The sequence below is a fragment of the Malania oleifera genome, chromosome 1 (assembly GCF_029873635.1).
Source record: "Malania oleifera isolate guangnan ecotype guangnan chromosome 1, ASM2987363v1, whole genome shotgun sequence".
In the NCBI taxonomy this organism is placed as follows: Eukaryota; Viridiplantae; Streptophyta; class Magnoliopsida; order Santalales; family Ximeniaceae; genus Malania; species Malania oleifera.
The window spans coordinates 112,756,808-112,782,219 of record NC_080417.1 but is presented as its reverse complement, the minus strand read 5'-3'; the positions used below and the strand labels follow the sequence as shown (position 1 = coordinate 112,782,219).

At 34.0% G+C, this 25,412-nt stretch overlaps 1 protein-coding gene across 1 annotated transcript in view; it reads right to left on the bottom strand.

The window, feature by feature from the left end:
- Positions 1-1,744: 1,744 nt before the first annotated feature.
- The window catches only part of LOC131148260 (probable carboxylesterase 15), a 33,946-nt gene continuing 10,278 nt past the window's right edge, over positions 1,745-25,412 (bottom strand). Inside the window, exon 3 of the mRNA XM_058097985.1 lies at positions 1,745-1,936. Within this exon, the coding sequence (XP_057953968.1) occupies positions 1,745-1,936 (192 nt within the window). The remainder of the gene's footprint in view (positions 1,937-25,412) is intronic.

The window sequence follows — 25,412 nt, the reverse complement described above, 5'->3', positions numbered from 1 at the left end:
TGTACTGGTTTGGTTCAACCCGTAAATTGAACTAGGGAGTCTTAACCCCGTAAATGAGACCGGTTCGGTTTAGCCCGAAAATTGAACTGGGGAGTCTCAACCTCGTAAGTGAGACCGGTTCGATTCAGTTCGAAAATTAAATTGGGATTTTTTCGTCCCGTAAGAAGAGGATGTAAACGGCTTATGCTCTGTCCGTTTAAGTGAGCAGAGATAGTGTAATCCTTAGGGGGTATGCCTAAGGTGGGGACGTAGGCAGTATTGGCCGAACCTCATTAACAAATCTGTGTGTCATTCTCTCTCTATCTTATTTAATTTCCTGCACTTTAAATATCGCATATGTATGAATATTTATTTAATGTCATAATTATTTGCATACAAACATTTGATTTAAATAAGATATAATGCACATGTGTATGTTTACTTTCATCGTTAATTATTTTACATATACGCGTGTATATTGAATGAGATATGAACTGTGGTGAATCGAAAAATATTTAAATTTAGTCAAAATGTTTTAAAACCCAATTCACCCCTCCTCTTGGGATCACACCAATTCCAACATAGAAGCAACCTCGATCTATTTTTCTTTGTTATTTTTCTTCTTTTCTTCCTCGAACAAAAAAAATTAATATAGGCTAAATAAATGTTCCAAGTGACAATTCAAGGGTCAGTCCCCTGATCCTCTATTGCCTGTTCAAAATTAATTCAGAAAAATCTTCAATTGCCTGACAACACAGGTCAATCGTCTGAACAGTTATAAAATCAGTTTTTGAGGTTTGTTTCTAAAATCCTTAACTATCTTGCTTTGATACATTTAAAAAGCAATTTTTGAGGTTTTCAAAGTAAGGTCTCTAAGTCCATATCAACCCCCAATGAGTTTTAAAGCATTCAAAATGATATTTATAATGAAGTACTTACATAAGACATCCTAAAGACTTAAAAACTCTCTAAGCTTGAAGTCTTCTTGTATATCTTTGTTTTGAATCCTCTTAGACTTAGGCTTCAATATTATTTAAGCTTCCACATGTTTTGAACATCTTGGTATTCTTGACCTTTCTTTTGATCATCTTGTTGATGAAGTATAGCTTTATGGTACTTGTGATCTTGGACTTTCATTTCTTTGATCCTTTTGAACTTTGTCATACTAGGTTTCCTGAAATATCATCACTTAAACAATAACTTATTAGATTAACCTTTATTTGTTATCATCAAAGTAAGATTCGAAAGCCATGTTAGGCCAACAATCTCCCTTTTTTGATGATGAAAAATAAGGAGCAAAGATGAGAGAAACTTGAAAAGGCTCTCCCTTACAATAACGATACCTTTTTAACAATATGAAAAATGATGATTTCAAATATAAGTAAGTTCAAAACTCAATAAGTCATAATCAAGTGTTATAGCTCATTTCAACATACTTAATATTAAGATTATGTTTCAATGCATTATAGCTCATGTCAACATATATGCTTATGTTCTCATTTTTTTATGCTCTCATTTTTCTCATTTTTGCTCTCTATGATATCTCTCCCCCTTTGACATAAATCAAAAAGAGATAAGGAGCATAGTCACAAGGAGTCTTTAGGATAGAACATAACAATGAGCATAGTCATATAGGCATCAAAAAGTGCAAAAAATTCATAATCATAGAGAGTTACAAACCAAACTAAAACAAAAAACAAACAAAGCAACATAAGCCAAAGCCAATACATAGATAGTACTACAATAACTCAAAATGAAAAATAGATCAATCATCATCAGAAGTATTTTCATCATTAGCAGCTTCATCAACTATTTTATCACCTTCTTCAGTGCCCTCTTCACTTCCTTCTTTAGAATCTTCATTAGATAAATCATCACTACAAGGGGCAGAGTTGGTATCCATGGGATCAACACTTCGAGATGAGCTAGCCCTATACTGCTCTATGTGAGTAAGGCGCTGGTCAAGTGAGGAGCAAGTAGTGTGGAGTGAGGACACATTCTCTTGAAGTGATTAGAGGCCTGAATGCATGTCTCTGTTGAATGTAGTGAACTCATGGTGGAAGGGTACAAACCAATGAGGAGTGTCAGCTGAAGGTCCTTGTTGCTGATTTGGAGGTGGAGGAGGTACATCTACTGGCCTTTGTGGTCATCCTCCTTTCAAAAACCAACCCTACTCATGTTTTTCATATCCCATTTGTTTCAGGGTTGAGGAAGTGAAAAGATCATACCTAGTACGCTTGATGAACAATTCAATAGGAGTAGTGACACTAAGATGGGCAAAGATGAGGTTTAAAGCACCACCATAAGGAAGAGTGACTCGATGAGCTTCCAATTTAGCCCACCTCCATTTCAAAATTAGTCTAGAGAGATCGAGTCTCTTCCCTTTTAGCAAACACCATAATACAAAACAATCTACGTAGGATATGTGATCATACGAACTGGCTTGGGGTAAGATATTGTTTGTGATAATTTTCTGAAGTATTTGAGCTTAAAGATTCATCTGTTTGTACATTAGAGGATGGCCAAAGAAAATAGGTTCCTCTACCATAATTAGTGGCAAGAATTCCTCAAGAGTGAAACCTTGCTCTAGAATCCATGTTTGAGAAAATGCTGGACACTCAAATTCTCTTGGGCTAATATGCAAAATAAGAGCTAAAGTTTGTGGAGATAAAACTATCTTCTTTCCCTTAAGCTCAGTGGTTAGTACATTTTCTCCATGTATCATATTTGCATATAAGATCTTCACCAGGTTTGGATACAAACCTTTAGATTGATAAGCTACAAAATTCTTCCAACCAATATTCCAAAACATTGGCAGGATTTCCGGAAATTCTGAATCAAAGAAGAAGGTATCTATGACCTTACCAAAAATTGGATCCGTAGAATGAAGATGAGATCGGTATTGATGCTTCGATTGAGGAGTTACGAGCCATTGTTCGATATTATTATCATCTCTCCCTGAAGAATGACCTGGGTTTGCCGTAGTTTTGGTGCGAGGCATCTTTTATTTTGGAGGATCAAATGAATTAGCCAAGTGAAACCCTAGAAACCATGGGAAAAGGTGTAGGAGAGTGATTGAGAGGCTTTGATTTAAGGGATTTGGAGATAAGAATTAAGGGAGATCATAAGAAGGAGGCTTGGGTGAGTGATGGAACAGAGGTCAGTAGACTGGAGCCTAAAAAGTTACGGTTTTTTGCGCTTAAAATATATAAGACCCGTCAGGTCAGGCACCTGAAGTTTTGGGCTCAGTCGCCTGACAATTTATAAAATTAATTTTTCAACAGGCAGTAGCACATCAGTCGCTTGAGGTCTCAAGGCTCAGGCACCTAACCCCCCATTTTTCTTTGTTTGGTTGACTGAGGTTTTAGGCTCAATCGCTTGACCCTCTCATCTATCTAAAAATTCCTTTTTCATTCAACATGAAATCTTCCTAAATTACTTCGCTACTATGTAACAACCCAAGTTCTCTTCTAATTGATATAAATCTTTCTTTGGGAAGAGGTTTTGTGAAGATATCCGCTCACTGGTCATTTGTATTTATAAATTCAAGTAGTATATATTCTTTTTGTACGTGATATCTTAGGAAATGATGTCTTATATCAATATGTTTAGTTCTTGAGTGTGATATTGGATTTTTGGAAATGTTTATTGCACTTGTATTATCACACTTAATTGGAATAACTGAGTACTTTAAGTGAAAGTCTTTTAATTATTGTTTCATGTAGAGTGTTTGTGCAAAGCAACTACCGGCTACCACGTACTTAGCTTCAACGATTGATAAAGCTACAAAATTTTATTTCTTAGAAAACTAAGAGACAAGAGACCATCGTAAAAAGTGACAAGTCCCGCTTGTACATTTTCTATCAATCTTACAACCTGCGTAATTGGGAATAACTGATCATTTCAAATCCAGTGTCCTTAGGGTACCAAAGTCCTAAATCAGTTGTTCCTATTAAGTATGTTAGGATTCTTTTCACTGCTATCTAATGGGATTCCTTAAGAGCTGATTGAAACTGAGCGCACATACGAATGCTAAACATTATGTCCGGTCTACTAGTTGTCAAATATAACAAACTTCCTATCATTCCTTTATAGTACTTCATATCTATTGATTTTCCTTTTTCATCTTTATCAAGGCTTATAGAGGTACTCATAGGAGTTCCTATGGGCTTACTTCCTTCTATGTCAAACTTTTTAAGCATGTCTCTTATGTATTCTGATTGATTTATAAATGTTCCATTTTTAGCTTGTTTGATTTGTAAACCTAAGAAGTAAGTTAATTCTCCCATCATACTCATCTCAAACTCATCTTGCATACACTTTGCAAATTTCTTACATAATTCATCATTTGTAGCACAAAATATAATATCATCAACATAGATTTGTATGATTAGCATGTCTTTATTTTTGGTTTTAATGAATAAGGTGTTATCCACCTTTCCTCTTGAGAAGCCATTCTCTAGTAAGAATCTGCTCAATCTCTCATACCAAGCTTTAGGAGCTTGTTTTAACCCGTACAATGCTTTTGTTAATCTAAATACATAATCAAGATTGTTTATGTCCTCAAAACCAGGAGGTTATTCCACATAAACTTCTTCATTTATAAAACCATTTAGAAAAGCACTTTTTGCATCCATTTGATATAGTTTAAATTCTTTATGAGATACATATGCTAACAACATTATAATAGCTTCAATTCTTGCTACAAGAGAAAAAGTCTCATCGTAGTCTTTTCCTTCTTCTTGATTGTATCCTTGTGCTACAAGTTTTGCTTCATTTCTTACAACTATGTCATTTTCATCCTTTTTATTCCTAAATACCCATTTAGCTCCAATTATTGAGTGGTCATCAGGTCTAGGAACTAATTTCCACACTTTATTTTTTTTTTCAAATTGGTTCAATTCTTCTTGCATAGCTATTATCCAAGAATCATCACTTAAAGCTTCTTCTATGTTTTTAGGTTCTTCTTGTGATAGAAATGCATAGTGATTACGTAAGTTCTTTAATAATGATCTAGTAGTTACTCCTATGGTAGGTTCTCCTATGATTTGATCTTTAGGATGACTTCTTACATATTTTCATTCCTTTAGCAACTCAGAATTTTCTATAGGATCATCATTTGTAGTTTCTTCATTTTTCTCTTCTTTTTCTTCTTTGATTTCTAGATCCTCTAGTTTTGTGAAGTATCATTTTTTTCTTCAATCTCAATTTCTTTTTTAAAAGGGTTTGATTCATCAAAGGTTACATGGATTGATTCAATAATTGTTAGTGTTATCTTATTATAGATTCTAAAAGTTTTACTATTTGCTGCATGTCCTAGAAAAATACCCTCATCTGACTTAGCATCAAATTTCCCTAAGTCATCTTTGTCATTAAGTACAAAACACTTACATCCAAAAACATGAAAGTAAGTTATGTTAGGCCTTCTTCCTTTGCATAATTCATAAGGAGTTTTATTTAGGCTTGATCTAATGGACACTCTATTTATTACATAACAAGCAGTGTTAACCGCTTCAGCCCCAAAGTACTTAGGTAGTTTGTTTTCATTTAACATTTTCCTAGCCATTTCTTGAAGAGTTCTATTCATTCTTTTAACAACTCCTTTTTTTTTTTTTTTTTTTGTGGGGTTCAATATGCTAAAAAGTTATGTCTAATTCTATGTTCATTGCAAAATTTTTCAACATCTTTATTATTAAATTCTCTTCCTTGATCACTTCTAATATTTAAGACACCATAGCCCTTTTCATTTTGAATTCTTTTAGACAAGTTTATTAAGGTATTACATGCTTCATCTTTTGAGGCCAGGAAGAGTACCCAGGTAAACATGGAGTAGTCATATACGATGATGAAAGCATATTGCTTTCCTCCTATACTTTGAGTCCTAGTGGGACCAAATAAGTCTAAGTGTATAAGTTCTAAGGGCTTGCTAGTGGAGATATGTTTCTTCTTCTTAAATTTGGTCTTAGTTTGTTTTCCTAATTGACAAGCATCACAAATTTTATCTTTAACAAACTTTGTACTAGGTAGTCCTCTAACTAGGTTCTTTTTAACTAGTTTGACAATAAATCCATACTAGCATGACCTAACCTTCTATTTCATAACTAACTTGCCTCATTTATAGTTGCTAAGCATCTAATGTTTTGAGATTTTAAATTTTCAAACTTTATGCAATATATATTATCAATTCTTCTAGCGGTGAATATAATAATTTGTTTTTCTCTATTTTCAACAATATATTTGTCCTGTTTAAAGATTACATCAAATCTTTTGTCACTTAATTGACTTATGCTCAATAGGTTATGTTTTAATCCATCTACCAATAGCACGTCATCAATGGTGAGGGAAGATTATTTACCTATCTTACCGATCCCAATGACTTTGCCTTTGGCATTATCTTTGAATGTAACGTATCCACCATCTTTTAGCCTTAATGAGGTGAACTTGAATTTATCCCCGATCGTGTGCCTAGAGCACCCGTTGTTCAAGTACCATTTGTCTTTAGATGAGGTTGTCTTAAGGTAGACCTACAAGAAGGGTTCAATATGTTACTCTTAGGTAGCCAAACTTTCTTAGGTTTCTTTATTTCAGATTTGTTTTCTTTAATTTTTCCAACTTTCTTGATTTTCACATTCTTTCTTTTAAATGGACAATCAAATTTTATGTGTCCCTTTTTCTTACATAAGAAGCACGTAGTATGTTCATAGATATTAGATGAAGATATGCTTGCATAATACTTTGATTCTTTAACAAAGTATCCCATATAAAGATTCTTCTTCTTTTTGTTCTCAATTCCATTAAAACCTATTCCTTCTTTATCTAATGACATTTTTTGTTTTCCAAGAAATTTTTCAAAGTTTTACTTTCCTTTAGTAAAACTGTAAATGATTTTCTCCTTGTCTTCAATTTTACTTTTAAGGTATTTTATTTCAAATTCTTTCTTGCTTTCACCATTTACTTGTAATTTAACTAAATCTTGAGATAATTTTCCAAGTATTTTAGTAATGAAGGCAAGTTCTTCATCATCTAGTTCACTTGCATCTTCTTCTTCTTCACTAGAGCTTTCTTTGGTAGCCTTAAGAGCTATAGATTTCTTATTTTTTGTTTTCAGCTTTCCTTTCATTCATAGTCATTTCATAGGTGAGAAGGGATCCAATCAATTCATCTAGTGAAGTATTTTTAAGGTTTCTTCCTTCCGTTATAACTATGGCTTTGGGTTCGCAAATGAGTGGAAAACCTCTAAGGATTTTTTGGATCATCTCATAAGTAGAGTAAGTTTTCCCTAAAGCATTCAGGGAGTTTATGATATGAGTGAACCTAGTGTACATATTTGGAATAGATTCATCTGGATTCATCATAAAAGCTTCATATTCGCTAGTAAGAATGTCAATTCTATTATATCTTACATCAACGATACCTTCATAGGTTACCTCTAGTTTGTCCCATATTTCTTTTGCTGTTTTGCATGCCATGACCCTATTGAATTCATTTATGTCAAGAGCACAATATAAAATATTTATAACACTTAAGTTAACTTGCAACATCTTATGGTTGTTTTCGGTCATGTTTTTTTCTTCTTTGGGAATTTCTTTTCCATCTACAAGTTTGGTAGGGATAAGATTACCATGTGTGACAACCCTCCATGCTATCTAGTCCATAGTTTGAAGGTAGATTTTCATTCTTTGTTTCCAAAAATTATAGTTAAGTCCACAAAAGATCGAAGGCCTAGTTGAGGATTGACCCTTTCTAAATGGAACTACACCTCTATGTGCCATTTAGATCTTTATATAGCTTCTAATTAATATTTTCTATAACCCCGCTCTGATACCAATTGAAAACTAAGGTGTAGTTCCAATAGGGGGGTGAATTGGGTTTTTAAAAGTTTCTTTTAAATCTTTTTACAAATTCACAACCTTTTGTAAATTTAGAAAACACACAAGAATGTTTTGATTTTTAATACTTAATTAAACCAACCACAATCCACACTCAATATCAATACAAACCAAATACTTTCAATAATGATAATCAATCAACCAATCAATCAAACACAAGATTCTTAACCAATATATGAGCTGCAACACCTCCAAGATTCAGCGTTTGCAAAACACAGCGTAGAGTTTGATTAAAGCCCAATATTTATGGATCTTATGCACTTTGTTTTAGACAAGGTTTCCGCAAACAATTGATCAACGTACTCCCTTTAAAGTTTCCGCAAAAGATCAATCGACATGCTTCCTTAAATTAAAAGTTTTCTCAATCTCAAACTTTCAGCTTCTTGCACTTAGATACACAACCATACAATTTATATATGCAGAAAAATGAAAGAGTAAAGGTAGAGAGTGAGACCAATTTTTTACGAGTTCGGATTATACCCAGCCTACATCCTCTCCTTAGGCAAGACCACCTAATGATTCCACTATAGCATTCCTTTACGAGCGGAACAAACCGTTACAATCCTTCCTTCAATTAGGGTGGAGCCCCCTCTCTAAGCAATACCCCACGCTTAGTACAACGATCCAATAACCCTGAACTGTCAAAAACTACAAAAGAAACAAAAAACAATTCTTGTGTACAAGAGATGCTCTCAGATAAAGCTGATTAGTACAAATATAACATAGCTAATACTTCAAAGTAAATATCTAAGAGAATTGAATTGAAGCTCAAAGAAATATGTCACTGGGATTCTTCCTTTAATTTGTATCAAACCTCATAAGATTTGCTTTCAAATCAGTGATCAAAGACTCATTTTATCTCAGAAAATTCTCAGCAAGAATATGTGAGCAAGAGGGCTTTGAGAGAGAGTGAGCAATATAGCTTGAAAACTGATTTTCAATTCTTGGTATTTGATTTGATTTGAAAAACCATGTATTTATAGACTCAAAAAGTATTAAATTCGTGTTTCCCAAGTTATGCGGAGTGTTTTCCAAGTTTATACGAAATTTGGGGCACAAGTAACTTGATTTTGTAATTTAAAAAACTGTTTTAAAAACTAGTTGTTTGAGGGTCAATCGACTGAGCCCTTCGGGGTTAGTTGCCTAATATTTTTTAATACAGTGCAAATTTTCAATTTAAAGTAGGGTCAAGTGCTTTAGGATTCAGGGGCCAGTCGCCTGATCCTTCATTGCCTGTTCAAAATCAGTTTAGGAAAATCTTCAGTCGCCTGAATAGTTATAAAATCTGTTTTTGAAGTTTGTTTCCAAAATCCTTAGCCATCTTACTTTGATACATTTAAAAAGCAATTTTTGAGGTTTTCAAAGTAAGGTCTCTAAGTCTATATCAACCCCTAATGAGTTTCAAATCATTCAAAATAATATTTATAATGAAGTACATACATAAGACTTCCTAAAGACTTAAAAACTCTCTAAGCTTGAAGTCTTCATGTATATCTTTGCTTTGAATCCTCTAAGATTTAAGCTTCAATATTCATTAAGCTTCCACATGTTTTGAACATCTTGGTCCTCTTGAGCTTTCTTTTGATCACCTTGTTGATGAAGTATAGCTTTACGATATTTGTGATCTTGGACTTTCATTTTTTTGATCCTTTTGAACTTTGTCATACTAGATTTCCTAAAATATCATCACTTAAACAACAACTTGTTAAATTAACCTTTATTTGTTATAATCAAAATAAGATTCAAAAGCCATGTTAGGCCAACAGTTGCTAAATGAAGATTGATTTTCATCCTAAATTGAAAATGCATGCATAAGAACATATATAGAGGAGCTTAGTACCATTCTTAGAAATAGAGCATAAAGAATCCATTTGCATCATGTGCTTTGCTTTTTGAATATTGAGGCTCTTCCGAAAACCCTGAACATCGTATCCAGCTCTTAAAGTTTAGTGATTAAATATGGATTGTTCTTGGTTATGAACACAAAATCATGCCTTAATATAGTATGTACATATATGTTCAAACATTGTATACTAGCTAACTAATTTCTTGTGAAATTATTTTTTTATAGGGTTTGCGGCTGTCAAAACACTACAACGATGCCAAACACTACAGTTGGGTCAAATGCGCACATGTTTTGACTTTTCCTGTATTTCTTGTTAACTGAACAAAATTAATTTGTATATTTTAATTTGAATTTGTACTTGTATGTATTTTAATTTTGAACAATTTGTATTTTAAATTTTAATAATTTATGAATGTTTTAGTAATTCTAGTTTCATTTTATGTATGCTAAAATGTAATTACAGGTTTTTACATGAATTTTCAAAAACAAAAATAATTTTTTCAAAGCATTAGTGACGGTTTGCAAAATCGTTACTAATAATGGGAAGATGAAGTATTAGTGATGGTTAAGAAACCGTCACTATAGAATCAACATTATGGGGCCAAAATCATCACTAAATATCAAATATTAGTGATGTTTTTACAATTGTTACTAGTACTTAATTATTAGTGACAGTTTTAATTACTGTCACTAAAAAGCGTACCATTAGTAACGGTTATTAGATCCATCCTAGTGGTACGGAATATCTAGTTGAATGATTTAATTGTGCCTTATATGCATATAGTAAGAGGGGGGGGGGGCAAAATTATATCTTATTCAATAATATCCATAAATTAAAAGAGAGCTTAAAATTATTTATGAGAACACCAATGGTTTGCCATCATCAAAAAGGGGGAGATTGTTAGCCTGAGTGGCTACATGATTCTAATTGTCATATTTTGATGATAACAACCTATCAGTGGTTCTATGTTGTGATAGATATAAGTGGTGAAATCATATAGATATGAGTTTTAGTGCAAAGATTAAGCGAACACTCTCAATGCAAAGATCAAGTGGACATTTAAGTAAGAAAAATCAAAGTGGACACTCACTCGGAAGAACTCAAGCCCATCTAATAAAGCTAATGTAGAATCAAATGTAATGGGGAGTGTTTGAGATAATTTTTGTTGTAACTCTTGTAGTTCTGTTTCATACATGTTTATTGAGTAAGAGTTGAGCAATTGCATATGCATACTAGTACATAGAGTAGATAGGATATCGCTAAATCATAAGTTTCATAATTAAGAGTTTTCAAAGACAAAACCATGATTTACATGAAAATATCCTATACTCGATTTTGTTTAAAATGGGACAAGTGTTAAACGGCCTAAATATCATATATCTTCATATACTTGGTCTTGGTTGGGTTAAAACCATTTTTATGCACCTAAATTGTAACGACCGCAAAAATATTTATACATGATTAGTGTAATAATCTTAAAATAAATAAATAAATAAATAAATTTAATTAATTAATAATATAATATAATATTTTATATACATATATACACACACACACATATAGGAGGCTTCCCCCCACTTCTCTCTCTCATCCATTTTCTCTTTTCCTTTCATAAATTAATTATATAATATATATATATATATATATATATATATATGAAAGATTGAGATTCAGATTCAATCTCAATCCTGACATTCAGAACTCTCTTTCTCTCCCTATCCGTTTTCTCTCTCTCTCCCTCTATCCCTTCCTCTTAATTTTCCTATTCCTCTCTCTGTAAAATTTGAAGAACGGGAATTTCGTCTTCTACACGCTGCAAGCACTACTCCAAAAATAGGGTAAGTGGACTAGATTATGTTGACCCTATGGGTCATTCCCAGTTTTGATAATGACAAATACTCTGATATTTGATAACTTTCAAGTTTGTGTGCAGGATCATACTAACTGGATTATATTGATGGCATGCGGCACACAGTGGCCTGAAGCAAGAGAAGACACAGAATATTCATTGTTGTAATTTTATAAGTTTAATATTGGGTCTGTAATAGTAATATAGGAATGGTCTGTAATAATTAATGCATGACATGCATGTAGGAACTAAAGCTCAAAGACCGTAGATTGGCCTTAGGGATCACCCTTCGGTCGACCGACGCCAGAATTTTTGGCATACTTAAAAAGGCCTTAGAGAGACCCTAGGTACCAGAACTTGCACGTAAGAAAGTCCCCAATAACACTTATAATATTAGGGAAATTAAATAAGGAAAAATTAGACTTAATTGAAAATGTCGAGAATGCTCGGGCGATTGAACCATTGCATTTAAAACGCTTCAGGCGACCGAACCCTGGAAAAGTTAAACTATTGACTTTTGTTCAGGCACCCCTAACCATTTTGAGCGTATCTCCCTCAGGCACCCGAACCTGTTTCAGAACACTTTTTAACTACTCGAGCACCAGAACCTTCATGTTCATCATGGCCTCGGGCAACTGAATTGATTAGTTCGGTTAACCAAACTTAGCTTCAGGCACCTGAACCTCGGACAGAATGCTACTGACTTTGGTTCAGCCAACTGACTCTGATTTCGGGCACCTGAACCTTTGAAAAGTGAATTTTTGAGTGAGTCTATTTGGGCACCCGAACCTCAGACTGGGCACCTGAATCTCGCAAGGTAAATTAATTTTTACTAAAAATTAAAAGAGGTAAACTAGGTTAATTTTTCTAAACTTGTTTTAAACTTTTCTAATTATCCTCATTGAGTCCCCAATGGTAAAAAATTCCTCCTTGCCTATATATACATGTTCATTTGCAATAATTAACAAGGATTAGAAAAAATAATTAAGGCCAAATTCTCTCAAAATAAAAAATCCTATTTTAGCCTACACTACTCTCAAACACTCCAGAACTTCATTTTCTTTGATCTTTTAAGTGTTGTGAGTATATTTAGAGTTCTTGTGCTTAATCCTCATTTGCTCATACTCTCATTTATTGTGTTTATTGTTTGATTTTATTATTGAGAGTAAAGCTTAAAGTTCTTCCACCGATTTTATTTGATAAATTTTGTGTGGGAAGACTTAGAAGGTTGTGGTTCTTGCATTGTCATTGCAAGAAACCTAAGCCTATATTTTGTGTGCAAAATCATTTTTCAAATCTTGCATTCAAATACTCCTTGTGCTTAGTATATTAAGAACATCTTGTTGAGTTTGTTTGAATCATCTTGCTAAGCATATTTGAAACCTTGATATGATTTTGTGGTATTCATATACTGTGTTTCAAATTTTTCTTTGATATACACTCTTGATCTAGATTGATTATTTATATTTGTTTGAGTGTTTAGCACACGTTAAAGCATCGAGCTTATAGTTCATACATCATTGAGGTGCATTGATTATATTGTGCGTAGTGGTATATTTCAACTTGTGTGAGAAGCATTTCCGTGTACACAAAATTTTAGACACATTAGTTGTATTTCAGGAACGGGCCTGAAGAGGGAGACTGGCCTTGTTGAATAGTCCCGAACTAGCTTAGACTCTGTTAGGAAAGCTAGGTGTACCATCCTAGTAAGGTGTAGGTTGAGGTCAGTCCTGTTAATTGACCTGGTTGTAATCAATGCCGTTCCACCTATTAAGTGAGCTTTAATGGAATCCTCAAGCTTGCGAGCTAGAGGCGGGGACGTAGGCAGTATTGGCCTAACCTCGATAACATATTGTGTATGTGTTTATATTTCCGTACTTTATATTTACCGCACGTGTATGTTATAGTGTGAATGATGCGCATGATTTAAATTTCCGCGTATTATATCTATCTGCGCATTTGGGATTGCATAAAAATACCCTAGGTTGTGATATTCTGCTAACATCTGGTTTAACTTAGGAATAAGTTTTAAAATTCCAATTCACCCCCCTCTTGGGAATACACCAAAGCTAACAATTTGTATCAGAGTCTCGTGGCATTGACTTAAACATTTTTGCTAAAAGATCGAGATGGCTCACATTGGTGTATCCCCATTTGGAGAGGGATGATTACTTTCCAGTCCTCCATTATTTTGTGGTGTTGATTACACCGCTGGGAAAATTAGAATGAGCATATTTATAAAATCAATGGACTGGAGGGCTTAGCAGGTGATTATCAAAGGAATTTGTATGCCAATGGAAAATGATAATAGTTTAATGCATGCAAATTCATATGCCATGGAATTATTATATTGTGCTTTAGATTCTAACATCCTTTTTGAGATCATGACATGTAGAAGTGCACAGGAAATCTGGGATGAACTTGAAAGAAAATATGGAAAATCTCAGGGGAATAAGACCAGCACTTAAGGAGTCGTAAGTGATAGGAAAATAGAATTAACAGAAGAAGAGGTATATGATTCTAACTCAAACTCAATTGATGATTCTTATGTTGAATGTTGTGTTATTTAAAATGATGAATCATCTATTGAATTTCATGATAGTTCTGTTGTTGATGCATGCGATGATTCTTATAAAAAATTTTGTGATATATCTTATAATGAGTCATCGACTGTTTCTGATAATGATACTGTATGCATTGATTCATATGATAGTTATAGAGATAAATCTTGTATTGAATCATGCTATGAGTTTTATGATGAAAGCATGTCATTGAACATACAACTAGAAAAAGATTCATTTAAAATTCATAAGTCTCTAGTTGGAATGTCTTATCATAAAACATTTCTGAAAATTCAAAACAAAAGGTTGGCTAAACAATTAAAGGAATTAAAAGATTATCATGCCACCTTAGAGAAGAAAAGCATGAAGAAAATATTGAAAATAATATACCAGGAGGAAGAAATGGGAGATGATAAACCCTCAGGTCATAAAAAGAAGAATCTTTTCAAAAAGGGTTCAAAATCACTTAATAAATCACATACAAACTTTTATGCCTCATCAAGCAAACATAAGATTAGTAAGCATAGCCTTTCACGAAAATTCAAAACTTGCTTACAACATAAAAGAAAAGGGCACAACGGGTTTAATTGTTTAGCTGGAGGTACCGAAGGCTTAGAAAAAGAAATGAAATGGATAATCATGAAAGTAAACCCCGTAGGACCTTGGGAAAAATGGATCTAAAGTAATATTACATAATCATTTAATCCATCCTTAGTTTCTAGGTTTAGGGGTAGTGATGACCAAAAGGCTAGGAAGTGGTCTTTGCTTAAAATATCAAATCTTGGTATATGCATTCACTATATAATATTGTTTTACCAAGAACCTTTAGAGAATCACGTAGTGTGGAAATACATGTAATATATCCAATATGAACTTAATGCATATATATCATAATGATTGGTTAAAATATGAAAACATTGGCAGTTTGCTGAAATAAAATCTACTTCCAAATGGACATGGCATCTTTGTCAGGTAATTAATTTCAAGTGCTTAATCCATACTTGAATGAACAATTCTTAAGTTAAGCATATATTGTCCATTGCACAACCTTGCGGTTTAGGGAATTTCACGCTATATATCACATAATCCTAAACCCATCCTCGAACTTAAAAGTCTTGAACAAGTTGGAGTCATAACTCTTGGTATAAGCACTGTTTATCAAAATTCCATATCTATAATTTTCTTATTAAAAATCATCATTCTCAATCAAATTAGAGGTAGCCTAGTAGGGATTCAAACTATTCATCGAATTATAATAATAAAATCCCTTTGAACTTTAAATGTAAAAATTCTCTAATTTTGATTTATATAGAAGCTCTCTCCTTCATAGGAATTCTTTGTCCTTTCACGATGATATTCGGAAAAGACTCTTCCTATTCCTTGGTTCATATCCTTGCTTATAATTATAATCATGTCTAAAGGATACGTTCCATCGTTCAAAGGGCATTGTTCATGAAACTTTTATACTCCTAAATGCTCTTTGGCAAGATGAGTTGGACATATTTACTAGCATGAAAACATTTTTAAATTATGTCTTGCTTCTTCATGAATACTCTTTTGAACTTATAGAAATTTAATTGTTAAGAGTATTTATTCTTTACTTCTTTTAGAGATGAGTTGAATGGCTAAGTTGGTTGCACTAGGTCTCAATCTAGATGAATGCATATATTTCAAGGAGACCTATGCAAATGAGATTAACATTAAAAACCATTCCAACTTAAGCCTCTCACGTTTTAAAGATCATAAGAAAAGTGGTTGACATAGGCTTATCATCTTAATGAATATTCATTGTGACTTTTTGGTCCTTTAAAGTCTATGCATCTAGAGTTAAGTTTTAATCATTGAGAATCTTAAATCTCTTGGCTAAAGATCATCAAATGAGTCGAGTGCATAATTGAGGGGGAGCATTTATCCTTCATATCTATATAAATTAAAATGCTCTCATATTCTTATATCATTTATGTCTTTATGCCTATATGTGCATAGCATTGTAGCAGTGTCCATGATTCAATGAATGGTTATAATCTCTTTAATGAATATTTTATGTTTTTTTTTCCTAGCACGAATTACTATTGAGCTATATTGAATATTTTGAGTTGATTATACTACTGGATAGCATGCTTGTCTTGAAAGCCTCCTGTATGGCGGATGCAATTAATGTGTAATTGCATGCTAGTAGTGGATATAGGTTCTCGTGTGCCTTGAACTAAGTTATAAATTGCTTATTTGAACCTATCAGGTACAGGTTTCATGGAAAAATGTCTGATTTACAGACGACATGCTGCCGAAATTTCGATAGGAATTTTCCCAAAAGTAAAACCTTATACATAAATGATTATGATAAAATTAATGTTAAAAGACTTTTGAAAGGATGAGTGAAAACTCAAATAGATAATTAAACTTCATCCTAACATAATCATCAATCGTTTAAAAAGGCTCGAATCTATCCCTATAGAAAGCGCATAAATGATCCATATGCATCACTTTCGTCTACTGAATTATTGAGACTCTTATGAAATCCCTGAACATTATATTCTGCGCTTGAAGTTTTATGGTTTGACACGGAATGTTCTTGGGACATGAACATTATTGCATGCCTTAATATATATTTTCTGATGCATCTATGGTCTATAGGGGCAACTATACTGATAAGGATAAATATAGTTGATTATAATCAGTACGGTTAGTTTAAGAGATTTAAAATGAATAACTTATACTCTTGACATACTGAAATCAATATTGATGAGTATAAGTAACTTATTTCATCTAAGTTATAATTTAAATTGAAAAGGGGAGCATCTAAGCATAAATTCCCATTTTGTTTTGCTCACAAATATTTTTAGCTTAGATCTATTGTGAACTCACTATGGCATGTGCTTAACCGAAATGATCTTTGTGAAAATCTTAAGTTGATATATATTTCTTTGCCACATATTATTTGTGTTTGCCATGTGATCCTGCCTTTAAATTGTTTGACATCTTTAGGATCATTGTGGTTGTGATTTTATGATTATATTTTATTATGTGCTTAATGGACAAACCAGGAAATTTGTACTTGCTTGCTTTAAATTAAAATCTTATTTTTCAGCAAGCACACCCCCAGTTTTTTTGCAAATCTCAAAGGGGGATATATATTTATATTTATATACATATGTATTTATTTTAATACTTCATGGCAAGAACTAATTTCAAAACTAAAACTTTTTCTCTTGCCTCATTATTATTACATACATATATGTTTTTAAAATTGCATAACTGGTTTGGTAATTTTATATAAAAATGCATGTGAACTAGTTAGACTATTTTATGCTCAAACCTTCTTCCTGGTATTATATGTTGTGTGCTTTTAACTCAAATATTTTATGGGTCATATGATATGTTTCAATTGCCATGGTTTGTGCATATTTATGGTTTAATTTAGTTTTCATGTCATTTAAATCTTTAAATGACTAGTTATATAGTTTGTGTACTTAATTGCTAAACTTATCAATGCTTTATACTCTAGGAATTTGTTTGTGTTATGAAATGTATGATTATCATATCTCTTGCATGATTGATAGTTATATTTATGTTTTGAGAATACTAAACTGTTTGAGTAAGTAGTTGTGGATATCTTAGAAAATATATTACTCAATCAGGTCATTTCTATACATATTATTTTTTTGGAAAATATTCTATTTTCAAACGGCATTTTGCCAAAATTTTTAAATATTTTCCAAAACCATATTTGTATTTGAATGATAATAACCTTTTATTTGCCTATATATATATTTAAATATTTATTTAGACCATTTTTGTTGTTGCCAAAAGGGGGAAAAGTAGGCAAGTATTTTTCATCATAAAAAAGGGGGAGATTATTGACCCTATAGGTCATTCCCGGTTTTGATAATGACAAATACTCTGGTATTTGATGACTTTCAAGTTTGTGTGCAGGATCATACTAACTGGATCACATTGATGGCATGTGGCACATAGTGGCTTGAAGCAAAAGAAGACCTAGAAGATTCATTGTTATAATTTTATAAGTTTAATATTGGGTCTGTAATAGTAATATAGGAACAATTTGTAATAATTAATGCATGTCATGCATGTAGGAACTAAAGCTCAAAGGCCGTAGATTGGCCTTAGGGATCACCCATTGGTCAACCGACGCCAAGTTTTTTGGCATACTTAAAAATGCCTTAGAGAGACCCTAGGTCAGGGCACTTGCACGTAAAAAGGTCCCTAATATCACTTATAATATCAGGAGAATTAAATAAGGAAAAATTGGACTTAATTGAAAATATTGAGAGTGCTCGGGCGACCAAACCACTGCATTTAAAATGCTTCGGGTGACCGAACCCTCGGCAAGTCAAACTGTTGACTTGTGTTCAGGCACCCGAACCATTTTGAGCGTATCTCCCTCAGGCATCCGAACCTGTGTCATAACACTTTTCAACTACCCGGGCACCCGAACCTTCATGTTCATTACAACCTCGAGTGACCGAATTGATCAGTTCGGTTAACCGAACTTAGCTTCAGGCACCCGAACTTTAGACAGAATGCTACTGACTTTGGTTTAGCCAACCGACTCTAATTTCGGGCATCTGAGCCTTTAAAAAGTGAATTTTTGAGTGAGTCTATTCGGGCACCCGAACCTCAGACCGGGCACCCAAATCTTGCGGGGTAAATTAATTTTTACTAAAAATTAAAAGGGATAAACTAGGTTAATTTTTCTAAACCTATTTTAAACTTTTCTAATTATCCCCATTGAGTCCCCAACGGTAAAAAATTCCTCCTTGCCAATATATACATGTTCATTTGGAATAATTAGCAAGGTTTAACAAAAATAATTAAGGCCAAATTCTCTCAAAATAAAAAAAATCATATTTTAGCCTATACTACTCCCAAACACTCCAGATTCATTTTCCTTGATCTTTCAAGTGTTGTGAGTATATTTAGAGTGCTTATGCTTAATCCTCATTTGCTCATACTCTAATTTGTTGTGCTTATTGTTTGATTTTATTATTGAGAGCAAAGCTTAAAGTTCTTCCACCGATTTTATTTGATAAATCTTGTATGGGAAGATTTAGAAGGTTGTGGTTCTTGCATTGTCATTGTAAGACACCTAAGCCTATATTTTGTGTGCAAAATTATTTTTCAAAGCTTGCATTCAAACACTCCTTATGCTTAATATATTGAGAACATCTTGTTGAGTTTGTTTGAATCATCTTGCTAAGCATATTTGAAACCTTGATCGGATTTTGTGATATTCATATACTGTGTTTCAAATTTTGCTTTGACATACACTCGTGATCTAGCTTGATTATCTATACTTATTTGAGTGTTTAGCACACATTAGAGCACCGAGCTTATAATTCATACATCATTGAGGTGCATTGATTATATTGTGCGTAGTGGTACATTTCAACTTGTGTAAGAAGCATTTTCATGTACACAAAATTTTAGACACATTTGTTGTATTCCAGGCACGGGCTTGAAGAGGGAGACTAACCCTGTTGAATAGTCCCGAACTAACTTAAACCCGGTTAGGAAAGTTAGGTGCACCGTCCTAGTAAGGTGTAGGTTGAGGTCAGCCCCATTAATTGACCTGGTTGTAATTGGTGCTGCTCGACTCATTAAGTGAGCTTTAGTGGAATCCTTGGGTATGCGAGCTAGAGGCGGGGACGTAGGCAGTATTGGCCGAACCTTGATAACATCTCGTGTGTCTGTTTATATTTATGCACTTTATATTTACCGCACGTGTATGTTATAGTGTGAATGATGCGCATGATTTAAATCTTCACATATTATATATATCTATGCATTTGGAATTGCATAGAAAGACCTTAGGTTGTGATATTCTGCTAATATCTAGTTTAACCTAAGAATAAGTTTTAAAATTCCAATTCACCCCCCTCTTGGGAATACACCAAAGCTAACAGATTATGTGAGGGTTTATTTTAAATATATTCTTGATTTAAATTGATTATGTGAATTCAATTATTTACATATGCTTGGAAGTAAATTAAATTGCGTAGATTTGATCATATCGGGTTTTTGGGAATATATTGGAATTAAATTAAACAGCAGGGATTTGATCATATCGGGTTTTGGGGGATATATTGGAATTAAATGAAATAGGTGAAATAGATCATACCCACGTTTTTATTTAAATTTACTGCGTATATATTTATAAGAATTTCTCAGGTAATTTATGAAAATATAATTATTATACAAATCGTGTGACATGAGTTTATTTTATTTTATTACATAATTGAGCAAGTTAGAGATTTTGGCGGTGTTATGCCTATTAAGTGATTTATTGCAAATACTGATGCAATTTTATTACAAATTTTATGTTGGGAAAATGATAAGATTATTATATGTTTAATTGCATAAATTGTAGTTATATGTTTTAAGAACCCTGATGGCTTGAATGTGGTGAATGTTCGGTGCAATAACTACAGAGGAATATTAGTGCAACCACACTATTGTGGAAGTGTTGGCGGTGGCTAGTGGATTTGTCTTGAACAGGAGTGTGGGTACACACCTATTTCTGGATCAAGATGTGATAGACAAATCGCACTTACAAACATAATGTTTGATTCAGTTTTGGTTGGCCAACCAAGCTAAATCCAGTTTTTGGATTGCACAACCCAGTCATGGGGGTTAAACATGACATGCATCGGCTAAAAAGGTGTCTTTTATACATATTTGTATATTTGTGTGATTATGACCATTTAATAGGCTTGAATGATATTTTGGAGGAAAGTATAGATTTTTATTTATATATGTGATTTTTATTAAAGTAAAATTATTGAATGTATTTTTATCCTGTAAAGCTTATGTTAGCCACACAATGATCATCATCTTTGTCACCGACGAAAGCAACAACAGTGGTAGTACTCTCATTTCTTTTGGTTCTCTCATCGTCTCCGGTTCTCAAGTGTTCTCAACAACAGTCCTCTTCACTGGCCCTCGTCGTCGTTCGCTCTATCTCTCTGAACTCTGGTTTTTACTTATTTTTAGTTACAATTCTTACGATGCAATTATTAAATCAAAGGTTCATTTTCTGGTCGTCGCAATGATCGGCTTTAACCCGATTCGACAATTTTATTTATCTGAACTATTTAACGTTATAGAAGCATCTGATTCTTCAGTGGCTACAAATACTATCACCGGTTCTTCAACTTCTTCTAAGATTGCTATCCTTAGTCTCACCAGCGAACAATGTCGTCAACTCTTGGATCTTTTATCACCCTTGAACACCAACTCTGCCAATTTTGCTAGTAACCTCGCCTCTTGTCATTCTGCTTCTCTTTCTAACACTGAATGGATTGTTGATTCAGGTGCCTCCGATCACATGACTTCCAATTTGTCTTCTCTTGATAATATTCAGCTTCTCAATCAGCCATGCCCCATTAAGCTTCCAAACGGTGACATTGTTTTTGTAACTCATACTAGTACTATGCGATTTTCTCCTACTTTCTCTCTTTCTAATGTTCTTTGTGTGCCTTCATTTAAATTTAACTTATTATTCATCCGCAAACTTACCACTAATCTCAATTGTGTGGCTATATTTTTTTCTACCTTTTGTGTCTTTCAAGACCTATCCACGAGAAAGCTGATTGGAACGTATGAAGTACGGGATGGGCTTTGCCACTTTAAACCTCCCTCCGCCTCAGTTTTCCACTCTCACCGTGTTTCTGACACTACTCTTTGGCATCAACATCTTGGTCACCCTTCCATTTCATATATTCCGAAAACCTTACATATTTCTTCTTCTCATTTGCCTTGTGATGTTTGTGTCAGAGCAAAGCACACTCGTTTATCTTTTTCCTTGAATACACATAAGAGCACATTTTGTCTTAATCGTATTTATTGTGATATATCGGGTGGTTATCCTACAACTTCACTCTTTGGTGCACATTATTTTTTAACAATCGTGGATGACTACTCATATGCTACATGGGTTTATCTTATGCACATGAAATCTGATACTTTCTTTTGCCTTAAAAATTTTTGCGTCATCGTCAAAAATCATTTCAATTGCACTGTTAAGCCTATACGCACTGATAATGGTCGCGAATTTCTATCCACCCCGCTTCAAACTTTTTTCCATGATTAATGCATTTTTCACGAGCGCACATGTGTGGATACACCTTAGCAAAATGGTGTTGCCAAGCGCAAACATCGTCATCTTCTTAATGTGGCTCGGTGTTTACGTTTTCAAGCCAACCTTCCCATCTCTTTTTGGGGCGAATGCATTCTAACAACCACCTATTTAATTAATCGCACTCCTTCACCCAGCCTTAATCATAAGTCCCCTTACGAACTCCTTTTTCCGAAACCACCATTGTATACACACTTTCGAGTGTTTGAGTGCTTGTGCTATTCCCAAACCACTCGCCAACATCGTGATAAATTCTCTCCTCGTGCACTTCGATGTGTTTTCTTGGGTTATCCTACTCATCATAAGGCTTATCGTGTATACAATCTTGAAAACAAAAAAATTCTCATCTCCCGTGATGTCACTTTTCAAAAGCATATTTTTCTTTATCATCTCATACCTCCAGCTCCTACATCTTCTCTCGTCCTTCCCCTTCCTATTTCTGATATACACCCTTCCTACACACCTACCCCTAACCCCCTACCTCTCTTTCCCTCTCCCTTGGTATCCTCCTCGACACCCTTGCCCCCTCCACCAACCCCTCAACCACCTCCTCCATCCACCTCCTTATGGCCCAAATGAGCTGTCACACATCCCTCTTACTTGACTAATTATATCTGCCCTACTTTACCAAAGTCCTCCACGGCTTCACAAGTTTTAAGATGTTCCTCAGGTACGGTTCATTGTCTCTCCTCTTTTTTATCTTATCATTGTTTCTCTAATGAACATTTGGCTTTTCTTTCTGTCATGTCCCAACATCCCAAACCCACCTCATATTCTCAGGCTGTGCTACGCTTACATTGGCGTGATGCCATGGCTTCTAAAATTCAAGCCTTAGAAACCAATAATACATGGGTTCTTCAACACCTTCCACCTGACAAAAAACCAATTGGCTGTAAATGGGTGTTCAAAACAAAACTTCGAGCCGATGGATCCATAGAGCGACACAAAGCTCACTTCGTGGCCAAGGGTTACACTCAGGTAGAAGGTTTGAATTATCATGACACTTTTGCTCCTGTTGCTAAATTCGTTACTGTTAGGTGTGTTCTTGCAGTGGCTGCAACTCAGAATTGGCATCTCCTTTAATTGGACGTCAACAACGCTTTTCTCCATGGTGACCTCGATGAGGAGGTCTATATGCTCCCTCCACCGGGTTATTACAAACAAGGGGAGACTCGTGTTTGTTGTCTTCAGAATCCCTTTATGTCCTCAAGCAAGCTTCTCGCAATTGGTTCTCTAAATTATCTTCTGTTTTACTTGCTGCGGGTTTCACCCAATTTCAGGCTGATCACTCTCTTTTCACCCGCTGTTGGGGTCAGTCTTTTACTCTTATACTTGTTTATGTTGATGACATTCTCATGGCAGGCAATGATCTCTCCGATATTAGCTCTTTGAAAGTCATGTTCGCTCGAAAATTCAAACTCAAGGATCTTGGTAAATTGAAATATTTCCTTGGCCTCGAAGTAGCTCGCTCTCCCACTAGCATTTTTCTTAACCAACGCAAATATGCTCTTGACATCCTCACTTATAGTGGTCATCTGAGTGCTCGTCCTGCCCACTTTCCCATGGAACAAAATCTGAAGCTCAATAATACTGATGGTGATCTTCTCTCCGATCCAAGCTCGTTTCGGCGACTCATTGGACGTTTGATCTATCTCACCATCACTTGTCCCGACATTGTATTTCCAGTCAATATTCTCAGTCAATTTATGCACCAGCCCAGATAATCGCATTATGATGTTGCTATACGTGTTCTTCGATACATTAAGGCTTCTCCAGGTCAAGGCTTATTTTTCCCTACTGCCAACACTCTTCAAGTCTCTACTTATTCTGATTCGGATTGGGCTAGTTGTCCCCTCACTCGCCTCTCCACCACTGGTTTTTTCATTCAATTGGGCACTAGTCCAATTTCCTGGCGCATTAAGAAACAAACTATAGTCTCTCGCTCCTCCGCCAAAGCTGAGTGCCGGGCACTTGTTTCCACTACCTATGAACTTACATGGTTCAAAACCTTTTTAAATGATCTTGGCGTACGGCATTCCCAGCCTATGCTCTTATATTGTGACAGCCAAGAGGCTCTTCACATTGCCCAGAATTTGGTTTTCCACGAACGTACCAAACATATAGAAATCGATTGTCATATTGTTCGTGAAAAGTTACGGGTTGACCTTTTCTTCACTAAACATATTCCTACCCATAGTCAGCTTGTTGATATCTTCACCAAAGTTTTGAGTCGTGAACATTTCCAAAACTTATCACGCAAGTTGGGCATTACAGATCTCCATGCTCCAATTTGAGGGGGAGTTTTAGAGATATATACACTTTCCATTTTGTACAATATACACTTTCCATTTTTTACAATTCTTTCATGTATATATACCCTTGTAATCCTTGTATTATGTGTGAATTAATAGAAAAAAAAATTTTCTCCCAATTTAATACTAATAATAATCTAGTCATTACTAACTGAGAGGTATCTCACCCCAATTATTATACATTTCAGATATCCTAAGGAGCATAATCGAAAATCAAAGTAGCGTAGCGGAAGCGTGGGTGGGATTAGAAAGAGCGGTTTTAGATTAAATATTTAATTTTTTACTTTTGTATATTTTAGAAATTCTAAGGATGTATTAAATTTAATATTAGAGATATTGTTATAATGAGGTTATTTAGTACTCTGGTATAATGAATTTGAGGTCTTGCACTATATAAAATTAATTGTAGGTCTGTATTACTACAGTTGGTATTAGAGCTCAAGATATAGATTCTGTAGACTTTAGGAATGATTTTTACCGAAGTATAGGTATGAATTATGATAAGGGTAGGAATGAGTAGGTTAGGATAATTTTAAACATAATATTATGCTAGATTTTATTTAGAGATATATTTAGTAAAATTTTGAAGGCGAAATTTTTATGAGGAGAGAATGTAACAACTCCAAAATATTTATACATAATTAGTGTAATAATCCTAAAAATAAATAAATAAATATATGAATTAATAATAATTATTAATTAAATAATATAATATAATATAATAGTATATTAATATAATATATATGTAACAGATGGATCAGGAGGCTTCTAAAAGCATCCTAATCGTACAGGAGGCTACCCCCCTTCTCTCTTTCATCTA